The 21,627-nt window shown below is 35.8% G+C and overlaps 1 protein-coding gene across 1 annotated transcript; it reads right to left on the reverse strand.

The window, feature by feature from the left end:
• Nucleotides 1-13,340: 13,340 nt before the first annotated feature.
• Nucleotides 13,341-21,627, reverse strand: LOC114754730 (putative lipase YOR059C). Its single transcript, XM_028943549.1, has 11 exons — nucleotides 21,301-21,627; nucleotides 20,411-20,478; nucleotides 18,122-18,192; nucleotides 16,769-17,011; nucleotides 15,924-16,087; nucleotides 15,791-15,846; nucleotides 15,633-15,685; nucleotides 15,433-15,544; nucleotides 14,640-14,737; nucleotides 13,737-13,862; nucleotides 13,341-13,645 (listed from the first exon to the last, which is right to left on the reverse strand). Exons 1-10 carry the CDS (start codon nucleotides 21,435-21,437, stop codon nucleotides 13,791-13,793), a joined length of 1,074 nt encoding a protein of 357 aa, XP_028799382.1. The 5' UTR covers nucleotides 21,438-21,627; the 3' UTR covers nucleotides 13,341-13,645; nucleotides 13,737-13,790.

The raw sequence follows: 21,627 nt of genomic DNA on the forward strand, positions 1-21,627 counted from the left end.
GAAAATTATTATGATATCAGTGATGACGCAAAAGCTTGTCACCTTCACGAGTATTTTAATTAGTAGGTGTCCATATAATTGAGTGTGATTTGTTCATATGTTAATAGTAGTTGACCAATATATAAACATATGGAGAGAGAGAAGTAGTTGATGATAGGTTTGAGAGTTTTGGTTTTTCAATCTTCCCAATATTGATTGATTTATGATTGTAGCGTGTAAATTTTTTAGAATTGATTTTGGTTATTAATTATTTAGAAAAATTATGCAAAGCATCCTTTTTCATTTATATATTTATGAATTTGAGCTACCCCTCTAGTTTTTAAAGCTTGGTAACTAATTTAATGATATTAAAAAAATTAATTAAGTTGATTATTTGTTATAAATACATATTAGTTTCTGTAAATTATTCTTTTTAATTATGTGGATGGGAATGCCTTCTTGTGAACTTTTTATAATCAATAAAAATATTGTTATTCAATCATGGAACACTGAAAATTATCATCAAATATTGTTTATTTAGTATTTGGAGATATCCTACGGCTACCTGCCACAGCGCTACGCAATATAATAACAATGCCCTAAAATTTCAACAAGCTTTGTTTAAAAGCAACGTAACTTTGCAACAAGCAGAATAGTACCCCAAAATAATGCTAAAATAGGTGATGGTAAAGCAAAACACTTTAAAGCCAAAGAAGAAAAGGGAGGGAAAAGAGAGAGAGAGAGATGAAAAGAATTAAGAAAAAAAGAAAAAAGAAATCTTCCTTTTTGTGAACTCTACCAAAACATAAGTTTTTCTTGCGTGCCTCTTTTATATATATATATATATATATATATATATATCCCTCTTACCGTGCTATATTAAGAAAGTTCCTTTAAAAAAAAAAAAACAAACAAATATGATGTGAAGGATAAAAAGATTAAAAAGAAACTACTAGAATTTGTAATCTAAGGCTAAAAGCTGAAACTAGAAAATTGAAGAATTAAGGTGTAAAAGTATTTCTCTATGTGTATCTGACACTATTGTCTTGATATAATGTCTCACTCAATTTGAATGTTAGATGTGATATGTGGGAATATACCTCCTCTAATGTAATTGCCATCACAGATTATTGGCTCCACGATAAAGGGGGAAATGAAGTTAACATGTTCTGTAATTGACATAGGAACGACTTGTATGGTGCTTGTTGTGAAGTAGAAATTGTAAATGCTCTGTTTCTTGCAATGCCAATTTTTACTGAGTGCAAATGGTCCAAGCATTATAAGTGGACTTTAATTGAAGTAATTAAATAGAATCTGTGAAATAAAATTCTAAAACTTGAGCAAAGGAAATAATAGGAACACATCACATGCATATTATCGGATTGGAGATTTTTACGTGCCACAAATGTCAAATGATGGTCCCAAAAAATGAATATGATACAAAATATAAACGCAATGTTTCCAAAATAAATAAAAATCCTAGTAACAAAATATTATCTCGGATTCTTAATATAAAAACTAATTAGAAATTGAATTTAGTATTAAATATAAGATCTCAATCAACTTTGTCTTTTAAATTTATAATTGTTTTTTTCCTAAAATATTCCTGTTGATTGTAAGGGGTTCCTATCAAGGGATATTTCCAATGTGCATGATTAAATAGGGTAATTTAAAAATGTCAACACACATTTGTTATAATTAATCAACTTAACTAATTTTTTTAATCTCTTTAAATTAGTTATATAACTTTTATATTAAAGATTAGAGATAGTACAATGGTATTGATCATTATGCCATTCACTTCACACAAAAAGTATCATATATATCATATGAGTAAAGGTATACCTAGTGCACCCCAATTTTAATTTTTAGGTGCATACAATGTCCTCATCTTATTTATGGTACATCCAACACTTTAATCTTATCTTTTCGGTGCATTTAGTACCTTGATATTATCTTTTCGGTGCATACAATGTCCTCATCTTATTTATGGTACATCCAACACTTTAATCTTATCTTTTCGGTGCATTTAGTACCTTGATATTATTTGTTTGCTTACATTAGCACCCTAAATTTTAGGGTGCTAGATTCATAAAAAGAAAAAAATCAAAGTGCTGATGCACTATAAAGTAGATTAACATGCTAGATATACATAGAAAATAACATCAGGGTGCCTTATATCATACTATATATTAGACTTACATTCAAAATAAGCACCCTATATATCATACTCCTTTGAGTTGGCTAAGGTCTTTCCAATCATTCTTTGTCTTTATGCTAGGAGTTGCAAGGTTGTAACACATGATTGGCTTTTTTGGGGTACTAGATCAACCAAAAAAATAAGATCAACGTGATGGATGCACCATAAAGAAGATCGAGATACTAGACACCACTACTATAAAATTATGAATATTTGACTTCAAATACTTGACGGTTATTTAAAAAAACTAATAAGAGGAGGACCCTAATCAGCAAAACAATACTTGAAAGTTCCTTATAAAACTGTCAAGTATTGATTTGTTGAGGAATAATTGATGGTTATTTGATAAAATCATCAATTATTTACTTTAAATACTTGATAGTTTTAGAGTATGACCATCAAGTATTGTCTTTTAACCCTAATATGTTGTAACTCAATTTCAAATTTCAGGCCCTTTGTATCTTTCTCGCACACTCCCTAGACCTCAGAGCACTCAAATCTCCTATCCCCACCTAATTTTCGCACCTTCCCTATTGATTTTGTGATTCTCCTCCATCACGATCGTGTTTTCTGGTTTGTGGCTTTCTACCTTCGCTCATGGTCCCATTTCCCTCTTGTTCTACTTCGCTGTTGTTTTTGCATGTTGGTGTAGGTTTGTCACGTTTCTTTTCCTTCTTTAGAGTTTTAAAAATGTTTTTAGGTTTTGAATGACATTTGTTCTGGTTCATTAGTGAATGTTCTGGGTGTATAATATTGTTGTTCTGGTTCATTGGTTTTTTATCGGTTTTGGTTCCTGTGGTTTTGTTCATCTTTGTCTTATATTTTTTTAGAAATGAATGTGCATTAAATTTGAAATTTTGGAAGCTTAGGACTGACCGGACTTGCTATTTGATACTCTACTAATGAGGACTTGCTGTTTGATACTCTTAGGAATTAAAGGAGAAATTAGATTGTTTAAGCATGCTAAACACTTTGTTGTGATAACTAAAATGACATGTCATTTGTTGGGAAAGTGGTTTAAAGAATATGAAAGCTGAAAATTTAATTAATTAAATCTTATTATTTCCTCTTAATGTCTAGCAACTAATATAGATGGTTTTTGAATTTAGAAAGTTCTAGAATAAGGCACAAAATTGTCATAATCTTTGAGAGTGTACTAAATGCTAGAATAGAATCTCCCTCTATTTTTGATATTTAGTATGATTTTTGTTTTTTCCTAGAGATTCTTTGCTTTTGTGTTTGAAGTTTGAAGCCTGTAGCCCGTACTCCTAGACCCTGGTAGAAATAGGAATCTAAAGTAATAACTTCAGGAAAATATGTAGCCGGTACCCTCTTTACTATATGGAAAATGAGAGAATAGAAGTCTTACTACTCCCCACTAACCAGGAAGCTTGATATAACAGGAAATAATGCAACAAGAACACGGTGCAAATGGCACCCATAGTCCGGTTTTTGAGAGACTAGACACCTCTCCTTACTAATCCCACTAACTATCTACCCACTCGATTCCCCTCCTTCCCCCTTAAAATGCACACACCACTTTGACATGTTAGGACCGTCCGTAGGAGATCGTTACACGGCACTACCAACTTCCCCATTCGATCCCTCTTTCCCTTGTGCACTGTGTTCTGGGCCTGGCCCACCCTTCTCAAGCCTTCTCTTGTAAACTCAGCCTGAAGACTTCCTAGGCCCATCATTTTCTCGTTTTGCAAGCCTCACCTTGTCCTCAAGGTGGAAATTTGGAAACTGAGTTTGAATGTGCTCGATATCTTCCCAGGTATTTTCATGTTCTTGTAGATCCTTCCATTTGATTAGGAGCTGCAAGTTTCCTTGACTGGATCTGTGTACTTCTCTAACCTGTTCGGTTTCCACACTTTCAATTCTAGCTCATCAGTGAGCTCCTTGGGTAATGGTTGGGCTACTACAACATTTTTTAGGGCTTTTTTTAAGTTGTGAGACATGAAAAATGTCATGGATCCTAGTTGTAGCTGGTAGTTGCAGCCAGTAAGCAACCTTGCCCACTTTTTTGGTGATCAGATAGGGCACTTCTCATTGGATTTTCAGGCTAGAGATCGATATCAGTAGGGTTTGAGTTTCAGATAGATGAGATCTCCCACTTGAATTTGAGCCTCTCTCCTGTGTCGGTCTGCTTGGTTCTTCATTCTTGATTGAGCTCGTTCCAATTACTGCTTGAGCTCATTCAACACCTAGTTCCCTCCTGTAATTGTTGTTCAACCTCTTGAACCCTAGAGGGTCTGTCGGTCCACTTAAGCAGAATAGGAGGGTCCCTCCCATACAGCGCTTTGAAAGGCGTCATATCGGTGGCTCTGTGAAACGTACTGTTGTACCAATATTCTGCCAGCACAATACTTTGACCATTTCTTCAGAGATCTTCCCACAAAGCATCTCAAATAAGTTTCAAGGCTTGTGATTCATCACCTCGATCTACCCATCTGTTTCTGGATGGTAGGAGGAGCTGTATTTGAGTGTCGTGCCAGCCATGTGAAATAATTCCTTCCAGAATTAACTGATAAATACTCGATCTTGATCCGAAACTATGCTATTAGGGAACCCATGTAGTTTGAGAACCTTCCTTGTAAAAAGCTCGGCCACGGTCTTAGCATCATACGGGTATGTGAGTGGAATAAAGTGTGCATACTTGGTGAGCCTGTCTACAGCTACCAACACTGTATCAAATCGGTTACTCTTGGGTAGTCCACATATAAAATCCATGCTTATGTCTTCCCACGAGGCTTGCAATATGGGGAGAGGTTGCAACAACCCTGCTGGACTTAAAGATTCATATTTGTTTCTCTGACAAGTCTCACACTTAGCAACATAATCCTGTACATCTTTCTTCATCCCTACCCAATATACCACAGATGAAAGCCTTTTGTATGTGCGCAAGTATCCAGAGTTTCCCCCATGGGAGAATCATAGAATTCCTGTATGAGAGCCTGTGTTTTTGAGGAGTTGCGAGGTATTACCAATCTTCCTTCATAATACAGTAGCCCTTTTTGTAAAACGTAGCCCCTTGGCTATTCACTTCCTTTAATTAGTTGCTACTTGATTTCCCTTAGATTTGCATCTTAATTTATTTCTTGTTCTAGTTTTGCCACACCCTCATACTACCATATGGAAAAAGCTCGTAATTCTAGGTTCGTCTCTTGGCGGGACAAGGCATCTGCCACCTTATTCTCCTTTTTGAGCTTATACTAAATCTCAAATCGGTATCCCATGAGTTTGGCGACCCATTTCTTTTGATCCGTTGCCAACATTCTCTGTTTCAGTAGGTATTTGAGGGCTTTTAGTCGGTCTTGATGATGAACAACTGACTAGTCAAATAATGTTGTCATTTCTTCACCACAAGAATGATAGCCATGAGTTCTCATTCACATACAGAGCAGTGCTAGTGCCTTTCAGCTAACTTTTGACTGAAAAAGGTGATGGGTCTCCCCTTCTGCATTAGTATAGCTCCAATGTCTTTTCCTGGAGCATTGGCCTCAATTAAAATTGGGCACGGCCAACACAAGCAGTGTTGTCATGGCCTTCTTAAGACCTTTAAAGGCTTCCTACGCATTCTTGTCCCACTTGAATGAGTCTTTTTTCAATAATTGAGTCAACAAAGCAGTTAACTTGCCATAATTCTTCACAAACTTTCAGTAATACCCAGTCAAACCAAGGAACCCCCGTAACGCCTTCAAATTGCTTGGTCTTGGCCACTGAATCATAGCTGCAATCTTAGAGGGTCGGCCTTGACACCATCTGCAGAAATTATATGGCCCAGATACTCAGTCTGGGCCTGGCTGAATATGCATTTCTTTGGGTTAACCACCAATTGATACTGTCTCAAAACTTGCAATGTTGTCCTTAGATGTTGCTTATTCAACTCTCAGTTCTTACTATACACCAATATGTCATCAAAAAAATACAAGAATGAACTTTCTTAAATATTCTCTAAAAATGTCATTCATAAGGGATTGAAAAGTAGAAGGAGCATTGGTCAAATCGAATGGCATAACCTTGAATTCATAGTGGCCGTCATGGGTACGGAGGGCAATTTTATGCTCATCCCCTTTCTTGATTCTGATTTGGTGATATCCTGACTTCAAATCTAGCTTGGTAAATATGGTGGCACTCCCTAGCTCATCGAGCAGCTCGTCAATTGTCGGTATGGGATATTTGTCAGGGACAGTACTTCGGTTCAAGGCCCTGTAATCCACGCAGAAACGCCAGGTCTCGTCCTCTTCTTGACTGATAGCACAAGACTCGAATACTAGCTAGTGCTAGGTTGAAGTATTCCTACTAATAGCATCTCCTTGACTAGCTTCTCAATTTCAGTTTTCTGAACATGCCTGTACCGATAGGGTCGGATGTTCACCGGAGTCGTTCCTTCCTTTATTATGATCATATGGTCCTGCTTCCTCCGTGGAGGTAGGTCTCTAATCGGCCCACATACTTCCGGGAACTCATTAAGAATCTTCTCCATCTCTGCATCATTTGAGGATTGGGCTGGTTTTAGATCCCCTTCTATTGCTCAGAGTTCTACAAGATAGCCCACCCCTTCTTCCAAGATGGTCTTCTTGAGTGTTTTCAGGGATGCCTGGGTTTGGGTACCCGTGGGGTCGCCTCTGAGGCACACCCACTAATGATCGATTCTTGCTTTCATGTAAAGTTGCCGCCATTTCATCCTTATTTCTCCATATGATTCAAGCTACTCAACTCTAAGTACTAGATCAACATTGCCCAAGTTGAAGGGGTAGAACGACTGGGTGATCTTGACGCCTTGGATTTTAGGCTCCACCTTCAGACACTTTTGATTAGCAATGGTTCTCCTTCCTTCACTGACCATTATGGAATAATCTTTCACAATTACTGTTAGAATGTTTAAGGCCCTCACTAGTGAGTGGGCAACAGAATTGTGGGTTGCACTACAATTGATCAATACCAACACTTCCTTTCCTTGTGGCAAGCCTCGCATCTTTAGCATTCTCTTTCCTGTTAGGCCCACGACGGTGCTCATGGACAATTCTAGAGAGGCCATGTCTTTTTCTGCAACCTCTTCCTCAATATACTGGGTCTTTGACTCTTCTTCGTCTAGGCCTCTGTTATCATCATCTAAAATAATCAACTTAAGCTACTTGTTTTTACACCTGTGATTGGGCCCATATTTCTCCTCACATTTGAAGTAAAGGCCTAATTCTCTTCTTCTGTTAGTCTCAGCCTCAAAGAGTCTCTTCCTCGTTGCACTGCTCCTACTGGAGCTTGTAATCGGCGGGCTAGGCAACAACACTCGGATAGGTGTTGTGGTAGCCCCCTCGGTGTCTTTTGCCTTAGAGAACTTGGTGGATGACAGCTAAAAAGGGGCCTTAAGCATTTCGAATGCGTTGAGTTTGGGAGCGAATGCCTTGAAGTCACTCCAACGAGTCCTTGTCGCAGTCCTCGCAGCTCTGTGTTTCTTCTCCTCACACTTTTCCTTCACCGTGTTTTTGTCTTCTACTTAGGTGGCATAATTCGTAGCCTGTTTCAGGTTTTTAGGGTGCATCAGTCTGATTTCTTCCTTGAGACTGTTCATGAATGCCCCCATAAGGACCTCATCCCGTACTCCTTCTAATGGCGCCGATAGCAGTTTGAAATGCTATCTGTATTCGGCGACTGATCCTTCTTGTCCGAAGGTGAAAAGTTGTTCATACTCATCTCTAACTTGGCTGGAATAGAATTGATCAATGATGTCTTGCTTAAGCTCTCACCACATGGTCACCGGTGATTGGGATTCTAGCCATTAAAACAAGGTAATTGCCTTCCCTTGCAAACTGACTACTGCTACATCTAGTTTCTTCGCCTCATGTATTTCATTAACTGAAAAATATCACTCTACCCTGCATATCCAACCTAGTGGGTCTTCCCCAGAAAATAGGGGCAACTCCAACTTCCAATGCTTGGGTGGGTCATACTGCCCCATTCCTTCTGGACCCCCTCGTATGGGCCCTTCTGTTTCATTCCTCAGTTCCTCTGGCTGCTCCTAATGTGTTTCTGTTTCTACCACGAGTCTCCGACAGTTGTTGTTTGGAGAGTATCCTGGAGTGCTGCTCGAAACTCATTTAATTGCTCAAGGATAAGATTCACCTTATCGTCAACTTCAGTAAGTCTTACAGTCGTTTCTGTTTTCCTCCCTTGTATTTCTTCCACCGTTTTCTCTAGTTGCTCCACTCATCCCTCCATTCTCATCTCTGCCATTTCCCAGGACAGTACCACTCTGATACCAGAATTGATAGAAATCATAATCTAAAGCAATAACTTCAGGAAAATATGTAGCTGGTACCCTCTTTACTATATGGAAAATGAGAGAATACAAGTCTTGCTACTCCCTGCTAACCAGGAAGCTTGATATAACAGGAAATAATGCAACAAGAACACTATGCAAATGGCACCCACAGTCCAGTTTTCAAGAGACTAGACACCTCTCATCACTAATCCCACTAATCGTCTGCCTACTCGGTTCCCCTCCTTCCCCCTTAAAATGCACATACCACTCTGACATGTCAAGACCGCAGGAGATCGTGACACAGCACTACCAACTTCCCCATTCAGTCCCTCTTTCTCTTGTGCACTATATTCTGGGCCTGGCCCACCCTTCTCAGCCCTTCTCTTGTAAACTCAGCCCCAAGACTTCCTAGGCCCATCAGACCCTCTGTGAGGTACTTCTTCCATTTGATTTGGGTTTTGATTCCTGGTTGAATGGTATTGTTTTGTTGCTGCTTAAAGCATTATTCCTCATGTTTGAATGATTAAATGTTACTTGAGATATTATTTAGATTCAATTAAACTTGCATGGATAATAGTTCTAGTTGTTGGGATATCCAAAATGAAATTGCCTTGCTGGTTTGGTGTTTAGAGATTTATTTTCTAAATTGTTATGCCCAAATTTTTTATTCAAATTATTGAATGTTAGTTGAGATGTTGTTATTGAAATTGAGTTGCTACTGGTTTGCTGTTTCATTGTTTATTTAAAGTCAAATAGAGGGCATGAAGCATAGGAAATGCTTATTTTTAAACCATTATGCTGTTGAATTTTTTTCCAAATGAAATGGCACGTGATTGAATTTTTTTCAATTACTAGTTGTTAACAACTAGAGTTGCCAGTTGTTAACAATCAGAATAGTAGAAGTATAATTAAAGAGGGATAACATGTGATAACTTGTGACTAATTGATTTTCTATCTTTGTTTAATTCTCCTAATATCTTTGAGTCACTGATCACATTTCTCTCTAAATGATTCATGTTAGTTGGGGACTATAAATAAGAATAGATATTTGCTAATTATCTATCAAAGAAATATTGGGAAGATGTAGAACATTTTGTTAAGTTTGCGGTTGAGCATACCGATGATCACAATAGGATTATTTGCTTTTGTGTTAAATGTTGCCTTCTCAAGTGGGTTCCGCTATCTAATTTGTGAGAGCCACTTAATTATTAATGGGATCAATCAAAGTTATAAGTGCTCGACAAAGCACGGGAAGATCAGAGATGTGAGTAATAGTAGTCGAAGGCATAGTGAAAGTTGTAGATCACCTAATTTTGATATAAGTGCATATGAAGCTGATCGTCTTGAAGATATGGCCAAGGTGATTGAAGGGGAACTCGAGGATTGTCCATCAATGTTTGAAAGGTTGAAGAGTGAGGCAGAAACACCCCTGTATGAAGGTTGCATCGAGTTTACAAAATTATCTGCAGTTTTAAATTTAACTTGAAGACAAGAAATGGGTGGAGTGACACAAGCTTCATAGAATTGCTTTTGCTTGTGAAACAAATGCTACCAAAAGAAAATGAGTTTAATGGGGATCCAAGCAATTGGCCGTTTATGGTTTCATTGTTTAATAGGTAACATGAATATAGTTTATTCATATTTAATTTAATTTCTTGTTTCTATATAATTTTGACAATCATTAATATTTAATTTTATTGTCTTCTCAAAGTTTTGTGACTATACCGCACAGATCAAGCCTTACCATGCCCCTGGTCAAAGACAGCCAATTCGACTCAATGTTCCCATGAAAGAAAGTAAAGGTATTCATCACTATTATTTACTATTCAACTAAATATAGTTTATTCATATCATTGAATAATATATTTTCCTTTCCTATTTTTTATAGTGCCCATGTCAACCAAGCGAAGGCTCGGATTATGGGTATTGCGTGATGAAATTCATGAAGGAGATACCCATGCATAATTTGGACATAATCCCTATAAAGGTAATATGCATTTGTTAAAGTTTAATTTACATATTTTAGAATTATACTTAGTATAGCTATACGTTTATATCTAACTTTAATTTGCTTTTGCATATAGTATTTTGCCGACACATATTACACCACGTATTCATCCACTAAGATGGAACAAATCGTTGAAGAGTTGGCAATGGCTTTGCATTGTCAATGAACACAAAATAGATAGGGAAGTAGAAGAGTATTTTGGATTCAGTATTATGCTTTTAGTTTTAGTATTGAACAATTTTGTTGTGGTTTTTGACAATTGACCAATTTTAATTTTGATTGGTTTTTTGATTTTTCCTTTCATTCTTGTCCAATTTTGATTTGGCTTAGACCACATATATCGTATGACATTTGGTTTGTTGAGATATATATAATGCAAATTTCTATTTGGTGGTTAATTGGATTCATATGACTAAATTATTAAATGCTAGCTTGATTTTGTTTATTATAGTGCTGCTTTATGTTTCTTTCATAATACAGAAAGCTGCTAGAAAAGCAGCTTCTCTTTTAACAAAAATTCTAAAAATACTTGACAGTTATTGGTTTATAACCATCAAGTATTTATCAATGTTGATAAATACTTGACGGTTATTGAACATAACCATCAAGCATTCATCAACAATACTTGACAGTTATTCCAATAACCGTCAAGTATTTATCAACGATACTTGACGGTTGTTGCAATAACCATCAAGTAATTGATACTGATACTAGACGGTTTTACTTTTAAAATTGTCAAGTATTATAGTTATCCATCCAAATATATGATGCAAGCATATTTGACGGTCAGTGCATACATTAAAAATAATGTCAAGATGCCGAATGCACTTTCACCTCACATCATACTATATATTAGACTTACATTCAAAGTAAGCATCCTGGTTAAGGTCTTTCCAATCATGGTTTGTCTCTATGCTAGGAGTGACAAGGTTGTAACACGTGATTGGCCTTTCCAATGGAGACTTGGATTGTTTAAATGCATGTTTAGAAGGCTAGGACCCAGTAGAACCTTGGGAATTGAATGGAATCCTTCTCAAACCCTTTATCGCATTGGAACTTTCATCCTTTGACTTTCTTTTTCATTTGTTATGGGAAATGAATGTTCCAATGAGGTTGACAATAATTTACCGTCAAGGCAATTGTTTGGTCAAAAGGGTGTAAGAAATGAAACATACAACTTGTGGATTGTAGTGGCTTCTCAAGTGTCATGGTTAGACTTGAGAGACACTAGAATGGAATTTCAAGTGATAAGCTTAGGAAGTGAACATAAGTCAGAAGGCGACCGAACCAGGATAAATTTCTTATGCAATCTTTCTCTACAATGCTTTCTTGTCTCTTTAATGATATTTCCTCTATTCCTAACTTGTTTATTATTTTTGCATTTGATTTCTAAAGTGATTTAAACATTTCATTATCACCTAATTCTTTTCAATGAAATTTTGTGCTGACGGATATCGGGTGGAAGTTGATGGGCTCGACAGAGTCTGTGGTGGAGTTTGAAATTGATCATAAATCTGGAAAAAAATAAAAAAAACCTTGCCACGTGCTTCTTTGACGCCATAGCCCGCCATATGCTAGGGAAATGAGCCATCCAGCAAGCTTAAGTGCTCACAAATATACAAGGGGAAATTATCACTAATATATATTACCTCTTGTTCCAAATATAAAACCTAGTTGTCTAATTCGAAAAGCTTGGTGACTGTTAAGTACCTCTTGTTAATGTATGAATTAGTTAAATAATTTATCCTAATTAATTAACTAAAGTTAGTTATTTGTAAAAGTATATTAATTCTCAAAATTTTTTCCCAATTATAATTATTGATATAGTTTATTTATCATACAAGAAATTAACCGAGTATAATTCAGAAAAAATAAATATGATTAAAAAAATTAAAATTTTGTATTTATAACCAAATTAAATCCTATAACCGTTTCTTATATTTAGAATTGAAAAGAATACACCATCTCACTCGCTATCCTATGCCCTTGTGGTTTCCAGCCATCCATTTAAACCATAGAACACTAGTTGGAGTGCTGGCATCCAAACAAAAAGAATACATTTCCTCCGATCTTTAATATAAAAACTATTTTAACTTTTTATTTTAATCTTAAATATAAAACTTTAATCCACTTTGTTTTTTACATTTATCTTTTTTTTTCCCAAATACACTTAATTATAACACCTATTTATTATTAATAACAACTTAACTAATTTTTTTTAATTTACTCGAATTAATCAATTAATTTTAATATTAAAATCAGGAGGCGAGTAGAAATTGCAACTCATAGCCCAAAGCTTTAAATATTTTGGCTGGTAACTTAGATTAAATAAAAAATTCTGGTCTCATTTATTTTCATAACTCGAACTGTTCCAATTTAATTTTTTTTTTAATCAATTTAGCTGGTAATAGACCGATTTATCCAATTTTTTACCGGTTAATCCCCACCAGACTCTGAGCCTGAGCCAACAACTAAATTCAACTAATTCAACCGGCCAGTCCAACCCGTTTTTCAACCCTTAGAAAAAGAGATTTCAATACAATTTAAGGCAAAAAGGCTAAACTTCCCCTCTCCCACAAATCATAAAATAATCTGGTAGATATTTTCAACTTTATCATGGGAATTCCACGGTTCACATCATTTTCCTTCACTTCATTTGGTTTCACTACATATAATCACGTTTGCACTGAGACAATTTTTCTCACATATTTTGCTTGTACAGCACAAAAGTGTTTATTTTGAACATGAAAACCAATTATCCATCTAATTTCCTTCCTCATGTGTTAAGAGCTCTCATCTTTTCATAGTGCACAGTAAGTTTGCCGTTTATCAAAATAGGACCTAAATGATATAGCAACGCCCTGATAATCAAGTCCAAATAGACAATGTTAAAAGGAAAATATCAACGTAAAAATCACATGAAACCTTTTTCCCATTTACACTTTCATTTTTACTTATTTTCATCCAGTTTTAACAAGTGAGCTCCATATCATGCCACCATCCATAGTATTTTAACTAGAATCGGGCAACTGCCTCTATTCATACTTTCCCGAATGGATGTTTCTGTCTTTCCCCTTATAACTTCATAATTTACACACAAAATGAATTGTTCATAGATAAAACAAAAATTTCAAAAGCTATTTCACCTTGATATATGGAGAACTCTATATTGGTCAAGGGGTTGCTCATACCCCTGCAATAATTTTTTTCCCCTTTAAATGTTAGATATATTTGAATATAATATCAAGTTGGCCTATGTTGAAATTGCAGCCATTCTAGCTTACCTTAGAGAAAGCTTAAATAGCTAAGAATTACTCAGTCCAAGGAATCATTAGCTTTTACGTCAGAAGATGATCAATCATATGGCGTATGACATCTGCACCTTCTAGATGCGAGGTTTGGTCTTTGACCTGCAAAATAAAGATTTATTAAAGATAGCTGAGAAACGAAAAAAGCAAGGTAAAAGATCTAACCTAAGAAAGAAATCATATATGTATGAAGACTAATTAAGAAATGATAGCATCATTCAGAGTAAACTTACAATTTGGTTCGAGAGTACCATTTAAATGTAGCCTCAGAAAATGCAAGGACACAACCAAATTTAAAAACTTATGGCATATTTATTTTATTTTAATTTGGTCATGTCAAGGAATTCATGGATGTCATAAGAATCAATTTATAACAAATTTCCAAGAACCGATGGTGTATTAATTGATTTCATGGTCTAAAGCAAGGGAGGCTTAATGATTTAGATTAAAAATCGCTACTTTAGCCGATCACTCATCATGGATTAATAGTTATACACAAGTGCAAGCATAAGAGGAGAGCAAAGCCGGAAGCATATTCCATGCTCATCACAATGATGAGTGTGGGGTTTTCATTTTAATTTGGACTATCCATATTGATTTTGAATGGTTTAAATTGAATTTAAATTTTTTATACATTTTAATTAATGTTTTATTTTAATAGACACAGAATTCAGAATAAAGATAATCTTATAACTAACACTGCTTTAAAAAATAAATTTATCATTGAAAAAAATTGTATATTAAAAATTTTAAATCTAAACCATCCATATCAAATTTTGAATAGTCTAAATTGCATTACAGCAATGAGTATGGTGCACTCATAGTTGTGATGAGCACTAAATGAGGACCAGAGCAAAGCCAAGTGAGTGAGATACAGACCTGAATGATACTATGAGCAGCAAATCTCTGTCTACTACTGTGAAAACTAACATCTACCTTTTCCCATGACACACGAGATAAGCCTGTCACCAGCTCCTCTGCAAGAAACATTAGAGCTAAAAATCAGACGATCTGCAGATAAGAAAGCAAATAAACAAAGAGCCTATGCATAACTCTATTTACAAATTCAAGCAACAGTCGAGTCTTATTGGGAAGGAATGATTACATGAACGTTGCTCACTTTAACTCTGAAAAATAGCAGATGCCAGTAGTATTTACAAAGAAAATGGAGTCTTTCTTCTAGATTTGACAGCCATCCATTTAGGAAGAGGGGAGCCTTAAATTCAAAAGATCATTCGTCAGATTTTAAAATTTCACTGTCATCATTTTGAAAGGGCAAGTTTAGAGTGAAATGTTCTAGAATTGCCGTTGTCAAAAATTGAAATGGCAGAGAGGCAAGGTTTATAAATGCTAGCTTGGCTGTGCTTTGAATTTTTCCCCCTTTTTTCCTTTTGGTTTAACCTGTTTTCTTAAAAATAAGCATCTCAAAAGCCCTATGACAGTTAATATGACATTTATTAAGGTCCAAATGAAGATGGACTAAGAAAAAAGGACCAAGTCAAAAAGTAATATCATTGCATTCTAGCTAGAAGTAACTGATTGGAAAAGGCTAACGTGACTCGAAGAATTCATATAAGCAAGAGAAGCCAAGCACATGACATATGAAAAAGGCAACTAGTGCAGGTTCAAAATAACAGCACTCAAGATTAAAGGGGGAATACAAGGTACAAACCTTCAATCTTATCAGAGCTTTCATCTAATAAATCACACTGCTCAGCTTCACATGCCTTGCAGTGTTCTTCATATACAACATGTGGATATTTTTCATTTACTGTATTCTCCCACTGTCGACCAAAAGATATTTTAAACTAAAATGCAACTGAAGATCAATTAAATCATTCAAGAGTTCATAAGTTGTGCAAATAACCAAACCTTCGGAAGTTCATTATTTCTTCTGATAGATGATGTTCTCCAGCCAACAATATCTTGAATGTTAAATATAAAGAAAAGCAATTTAATTATTTAATATACGCAGTGTAGACTGAAATATGCCATAACAATAAGCAGAAAGTAGTATATACTAAGGATACGATCATAGCCCACATTTGAATATACAATCCGGCGTTTAAAAGTACGCAACGCAGACCTGCATAAAGCGAGTCAGGGTCTTTGAGACAAAAACCCTTTATAAAGACAACAACATGAGATATGCAACAATCATACATGAAATGAAGTTCCTCAAAATCTTCTAGCATGCGTTTGAGCAATGGTGGCTTTCCTTCATCAACATCAGTAAGGAAAAGATGACGACCAGTTCTTCTAAAAATCAAATGAATAACACAGCTTGCAAGTTTCTCAATTGCAGGTACACCAAAAAGAAATGGAACCTGAACGTCAAGACCCAGTCAACATGTTTAAATACCGGCACAGAAGAAATTAATTTAACTAGTTCAAGCATATGATAAGCTTAACAAAAAAAAAAAAAAAGAACTTAAATTGATCCCAAACTGATTTGGAGATACGTACAAACAGATAGATAACCTACAAGTTGGTACAATATACAAACTTTGAAGCAAATAAATTATATGCAGGAGCTAGAAGAATGTCTTTGTACATCAAACAAATAGAAAGAGTCCAATTATCATAATGATGTTAAGTTTCTTAAGTTTCAGATGTAACCATTCCCTGAATAACACAAGGGACCATTTAGCACACAATCTAAGACCTGGTTGTATGACATCATACAAAGCAGTCCACCTTGTATCGCATGTTTGGTGCCCAGCTATATCATATAGGCCTATGGAGTCAACTCCAATTAAACTTCGCTTATTACCGTGATCATTATATCATTTATTCAGGTCTCATTTGCCTTGTCCAGACCTGATTGTATGAACGGAATAAAATATCAACAAATTATCACAATAATTGTGTGCCTCCTTTTTCTGACACAATGTATCAGCCCAGAGTTTTGTTATCATAAATTTATTAGCTATCAGATGTAGGCGCAGATTTTCAAGATCACTTAATGTTGACAACATAAAGGAAGTTTAAACATAAGATGTCGATACCTGCTTATTGCCCCTAGATCCCAGATGAGGGGTAGCAACAGTAATGAAATTCATTGCCTCTAAGCCACATATGGTACCACTTAAGTCTTCTTTACTTTCTGTAGTGCATGAGTCATCCATGCATTCTCTTTCAGACGGCCTATACAGTCTCCCAATTGCATACCTTGCCACTAGTCCTCCCACAGAGTGGGCAACAATGGATATCTTACGCATGTTGGGCTTTCTTCGGATAACATCAATAACCTAAAAGTTGGATTATGAATTGACAGCGATTAGGATTATGTACTTGATGCCATGGAGTATAAAGATAAAAAAAAGGCTTCAAATATCATCATGTATATGGCCAATAAATGGAAGCTTTCAAAGTTAAAATGTTACTTATTAAATGAAAAATGTTGATTTTAGCACATACCACTGTTCATAACTCATCCTCTTTCTTACCAGGTTCGTTATCTTATAAAGAAACTCTTAGGAAACGTTCCCAAATAGACAAAGCCATATGGGTTTTCAGCCCAGAGAGTCAGAATCTTACATCACTTTAAGTATAGAAAAATGGTAAGGCTTCTGTTTTGTCATACATACATGAAAATTTCATGCAGACCACATACAATAATCTTTAAACTAACGATGTACAATTAGTAGCAGAGTGATGGGCCTGTTAAATGATGGGGCTGAGCCTATAAGAGGAGAGCTAAGTGGGGACGATCAGCCCCAAACCAAAATGATGATAGTAGTGGACATGGAAAAGAGGGGCAGAATAAGAATAATGCTTGTTAGAGATGGCTAACAATTTTCTGACAATGTCAGGGTGGTGGGAAGGTGTAAAAAGGGAGTCGGAGGAGGCATTGTGGGGGAGGACAACTGTAGTATCGTGAGAAGAGGGCCTGGTCTCTCAAAATACCAGATTTGGAGAGGATTGCTCTTTCGTTCTTGTTAATTTTCTGATTGTCAGTGCTAGTTTTCTTTAGCAGTGAGGTGAAGATAGCTCAGTTGAGGAGAACACAGTCAGAATCAGTGATTGTATTCCTCTACATTTCCCAACAGTAATAGAGGATACTAGGAATTTGTTTCAACATATAGTGGTAAGAAAATTTATTTACTAAGCTTACTGTACTTAGATACATAATTTCGACAGAAGTTATGAATACAAAATGTTTAATTTAAAATTCATTCAATGCTAATAACTCTAAGATATTCTTCATCTTTATTCAACAAAATTTTAATGGCACATATAGTAAATAAGATTAGAAAGACAATCGATAGTCAATGCCTCATTAGAAATTATCGAGTCATCTCAATTTCAGGTTCATGCAGGAAAATTCAACAAAATCTTGTATCGATTTAGACACTGACCTCCTCTGCCAATCGCTCCCCCATTACATCCACACCATCCAGGGTCAACCTAGACACATTTCGTTCACTACCTGGATAGAAGAAAATGAGGGAAAAAGTAAAGACCAAAATAAGAAACATATAAAAAAAATTTGTAAGGGCCCTCTCAGCTTAATTGACGAATTTCATGAGATATCAAGGAAACAGCCAATAGTACCCAAATATTGAATGTGAGAATATGGATAAAGTTGGACTAAAATCCATTGAATCAACAATGAATGATCAATCATGCATTTGTTTTATGAATACAGTTAAGTAATAAGTACTTCACAACAAGTAAGCATAAATGTGAGAGAAAGAAAGAAAGTTGTTCAGCAGCCTTTTAAGAATTTAAGTTGCAGCAGTTACTAAAGGGGACAGTTGGGAGTGATGGCAGGAAAAAGGGCTGGCCAAGTTCTGAGAAACTGGAGACTTCACATGTAAAGTTAACAAATTCAAAGGGGATAATTTGAATGATGTTAAACTCTCATGACGCTCTCCCAAGCAGAGTTGATAATAAGACTTAAAACTAGAAATAGATAACAAAGAGTGGGAATAACTTGAAACGGATGATATTATTGCTGCATAACTAAACTGGGATTACAAGGGCTGAGATGACTTATGACAAACACATTGCCCTCTTACGCTCAGATGCACAAACAATTAAAATAACAGTGACAAACTAAGAAGAAACAGAACACAGACACACAACACTATGATACTATAGACTCTCTAAAACAGAACAGGGTTGCCAAACTTTCGAGAGGTTGGCACTCTCCACCCAAAGGCCAAAGCCACACTCCAACATTCTTCTCTCCCTTCCTCTGTGGACCAGAAGAAGGATTTAAACACCCAAAAAGTGACAAGCAGAGCCCATCAACATAACCCCATAGCTTCTGCTAAAAGCAAGCCTACTCGTCTATGTCTTTCTTCAAAAAAGTAGGATTTTCTAAGTCAGTGCTCTGACCAACAAAAGGAGACTCTCCCTTTTCATGTATTTTCCCAATTTTACTTTTGTATTTCAGATCAGCAAAAAGCAGTCATATCATAAACATAGAACAATTCCCTGTTAGAGAACTTCGCTAAGATTAGAACAAATATTAAAATGGAAAAGCATCAGAGAAAAGATCAACCACAGTGAGAAGAGAATTCGGATAAACCATTTGAAAATGCAAGGGCTCAAATCATAGCTGGGTGGCCCTATGATTCAAGGAAGTTTGATTAGAGGACAACACCCAAGAGGCAGATCTCAAACGTAGCTCTTCAAGCATGTCATGTCAGATGATGCCGCTTTGAATGGCTACCCCTACTGACTATGAACAGCAAATGGACTTACTCAAAGTCTGAGCCTAGCAATTGCCAACCGTATTATTTGATTTGATGAAAGAACCGTTAGTGAACCAATTGATTTTTAGCCCCATTTAACAGATAAGTTACCAAAAGGAAGGCTTCATTTTCTAAATCAAACATGATATAGAGCATTTAGAATCACAGAAATATTTTGATGTCGCTTTTGTTGCAAAAGAGCCATTTCAGACTTGTCATGACATTCTCAATTTAAAGAAGATCTGGAAAAGAAGAGTGGTCGTTTATTCTTCAATTTAACATCCCACATATTAGTCTAGCAACTGAATTCCCAACTGGGATTCAGGAAGCGGTTAGTAGATGAATATTTATTTTTCATTCAAATCTAAGCAAACTAGGACTAAAATGCCAAGATCACATCGAAACCATAAAATTCCCAGGATTAGATGCTGCTGTAGAGCTCTAGTAGCTGATAAGTAAGCATAAACGTGTAATATGACCAAATATGGACATGATATTCGTCAACAGTAGCAACTTACTAAAAAAAGTAAAAGAAGGATTGCATCATTCTTTAAATTAAAAGAGAACAGAATCTCTTATGTTATGTTGAATTGTAAAATCAAGAGAGAATTACAATGAGGTGCCAAGCAAGGAAAACAATTGAAACACAAGTCCCAGAAGTTGTTATTCCCACTATAAGACTTGTCATTATAAGTTGTTCAGGTTGTTATTGGAACCTTTTGATAATTATTTCACTTCTGTGGGACTTGATTGTAATTCCCCCTAGAATCAATCAAGACTAGTAGTTAGTCAGTAACTTGTTAGCTAGTTGCTGATTATGGATGGAAAGACTAAAATCTCTGTTGTCCGGTTAAGGGGTGATTGGATTGAATTCAAGTGTTCTACTTTTCTTTTGTAGAATCATCACCAAAGGTTTGAATGAAAAGTTTGGTGAAAGATCCTTACAGTGAACGAACACTTTATCAGGAAGCGCTTTAACAAATTGCTCTGCAGCAAACTTCCAATCTGTGGCACTGCAAAAACAGTTAAAACCTCAATCAGCCACTTTACGCAAACAAATTATGAACAAGGAAATATGTGACTATCTAAGTTGCTACGAAGAATTAACCATATAAATGTAAGATTTCAAATTCAATCTTATATGCAACCTTGACAAGAGATCTTTTATTGATGTTAGCAACATATATATATATATATATATATATATCTTCTATTCTACAAAAACAGTAAACACAAATTGAGGGGAGGACAAAAAAAGAAGTAGAAAAGAAGGTCAAGAGTTAAAAATTTAATTAAAAAAAAAAAAACACACACACACACACATCAAAATTAACAAACGTAAAGCAAGTGACATGGAATAAAATGGGTCAGAATTTAAGTCCCTCTGGCATAGTTTTGACCAGAACATTTCACATTTAACTAATTAGCCAAGATTAAGCCACTAGTTAAAAATTAAAAATAATAACATCAAGATGGATCAACATCTAAATTTAGAATTGTATACGAATAGATGATCATTAATGGGAAAGCACAAGATACCTCAGATATTTCAGTAGCTAAATCAGATCATAGAGAGGAACAATATATATATATATATATATTGGCAAACTAACTAATGGAGAACACAACAAACTGATCACACGAAAACATCAGAAGAAAAAGGACCCACTAAGAAATTCATAAGACTTATTCTGATTGAAGAACATACAAATATGCCCCAAGGCGCTTAAATTCATACACGTATTTACAAATGAATATCCGCACAAACCCACGCACATAAACGTTGAAAAATCAGCATTATCAAACCCTGATAAGGAAGGTAGAAATAACCGAACCTTCCCAGGATTCCATTGACCATGACAACTAGATGGTCGGCCGAGGAAGAATCAGATACCTTGGAACTCCACACATCACGACTTCCGTCGACAGACTCCGAGGTACAAACTCCGTTCTGCAGCGCGCCCTTTTCCATGTGGGATTGCTGCGTTTACAAGGCTCAACCAAAACGCTAATCGCAATGGTAAATTAAAAAGAAAAAAACCCCAACGTCACAAAGCATTAAGTGCAGATCACGGGTCGAAAAAAGAGTGCAGTTAACGATAATATCCCGAAAAAATTGAAGAAAAAGTGAAAGCAATCGTTGGAAATGAAGAATGACGTAA

This window comes from Neltuma alba, unplaced genomic scaffold (assembly GCF_004799145.2).
Source record: "Neltuma alba isolate B1F8T4 unplaced genomic scaffold, ASM479914v2 tig00010187_pilon, whole genome shotgun sequence".
Classification (NCBI taxonomy): Eukaryota; Viridiplantae; Streptophyta; class Magnoliopsida; order Fabales; family Fabaceae; genus Neltuma; species Neltuma alba.

Coding starts and splice junctions, on each gene's coding strand:
- LOC114754730 (XM_028943549.1), bottom strand. CDS start 21,437: ATGGAAAAGGGCGCGCTGCAGAACGGAGTTTGTACCTCGGAGTCTGTC. Junction 17,012..18,121: donor GGGAGCGATTGGCAGAGGAG/GTCAGTGTCTAA, acceptor TCCAACTTTTAG/GTTATTGATGTTATCCGAAG. Junction 15,545..15,632: donor GAAATAATGAACTTCCGAAG/GTTTGGTTATTT, acceptor TTTGGTCGACAG/TGGGAGAATACAGTAAATGA.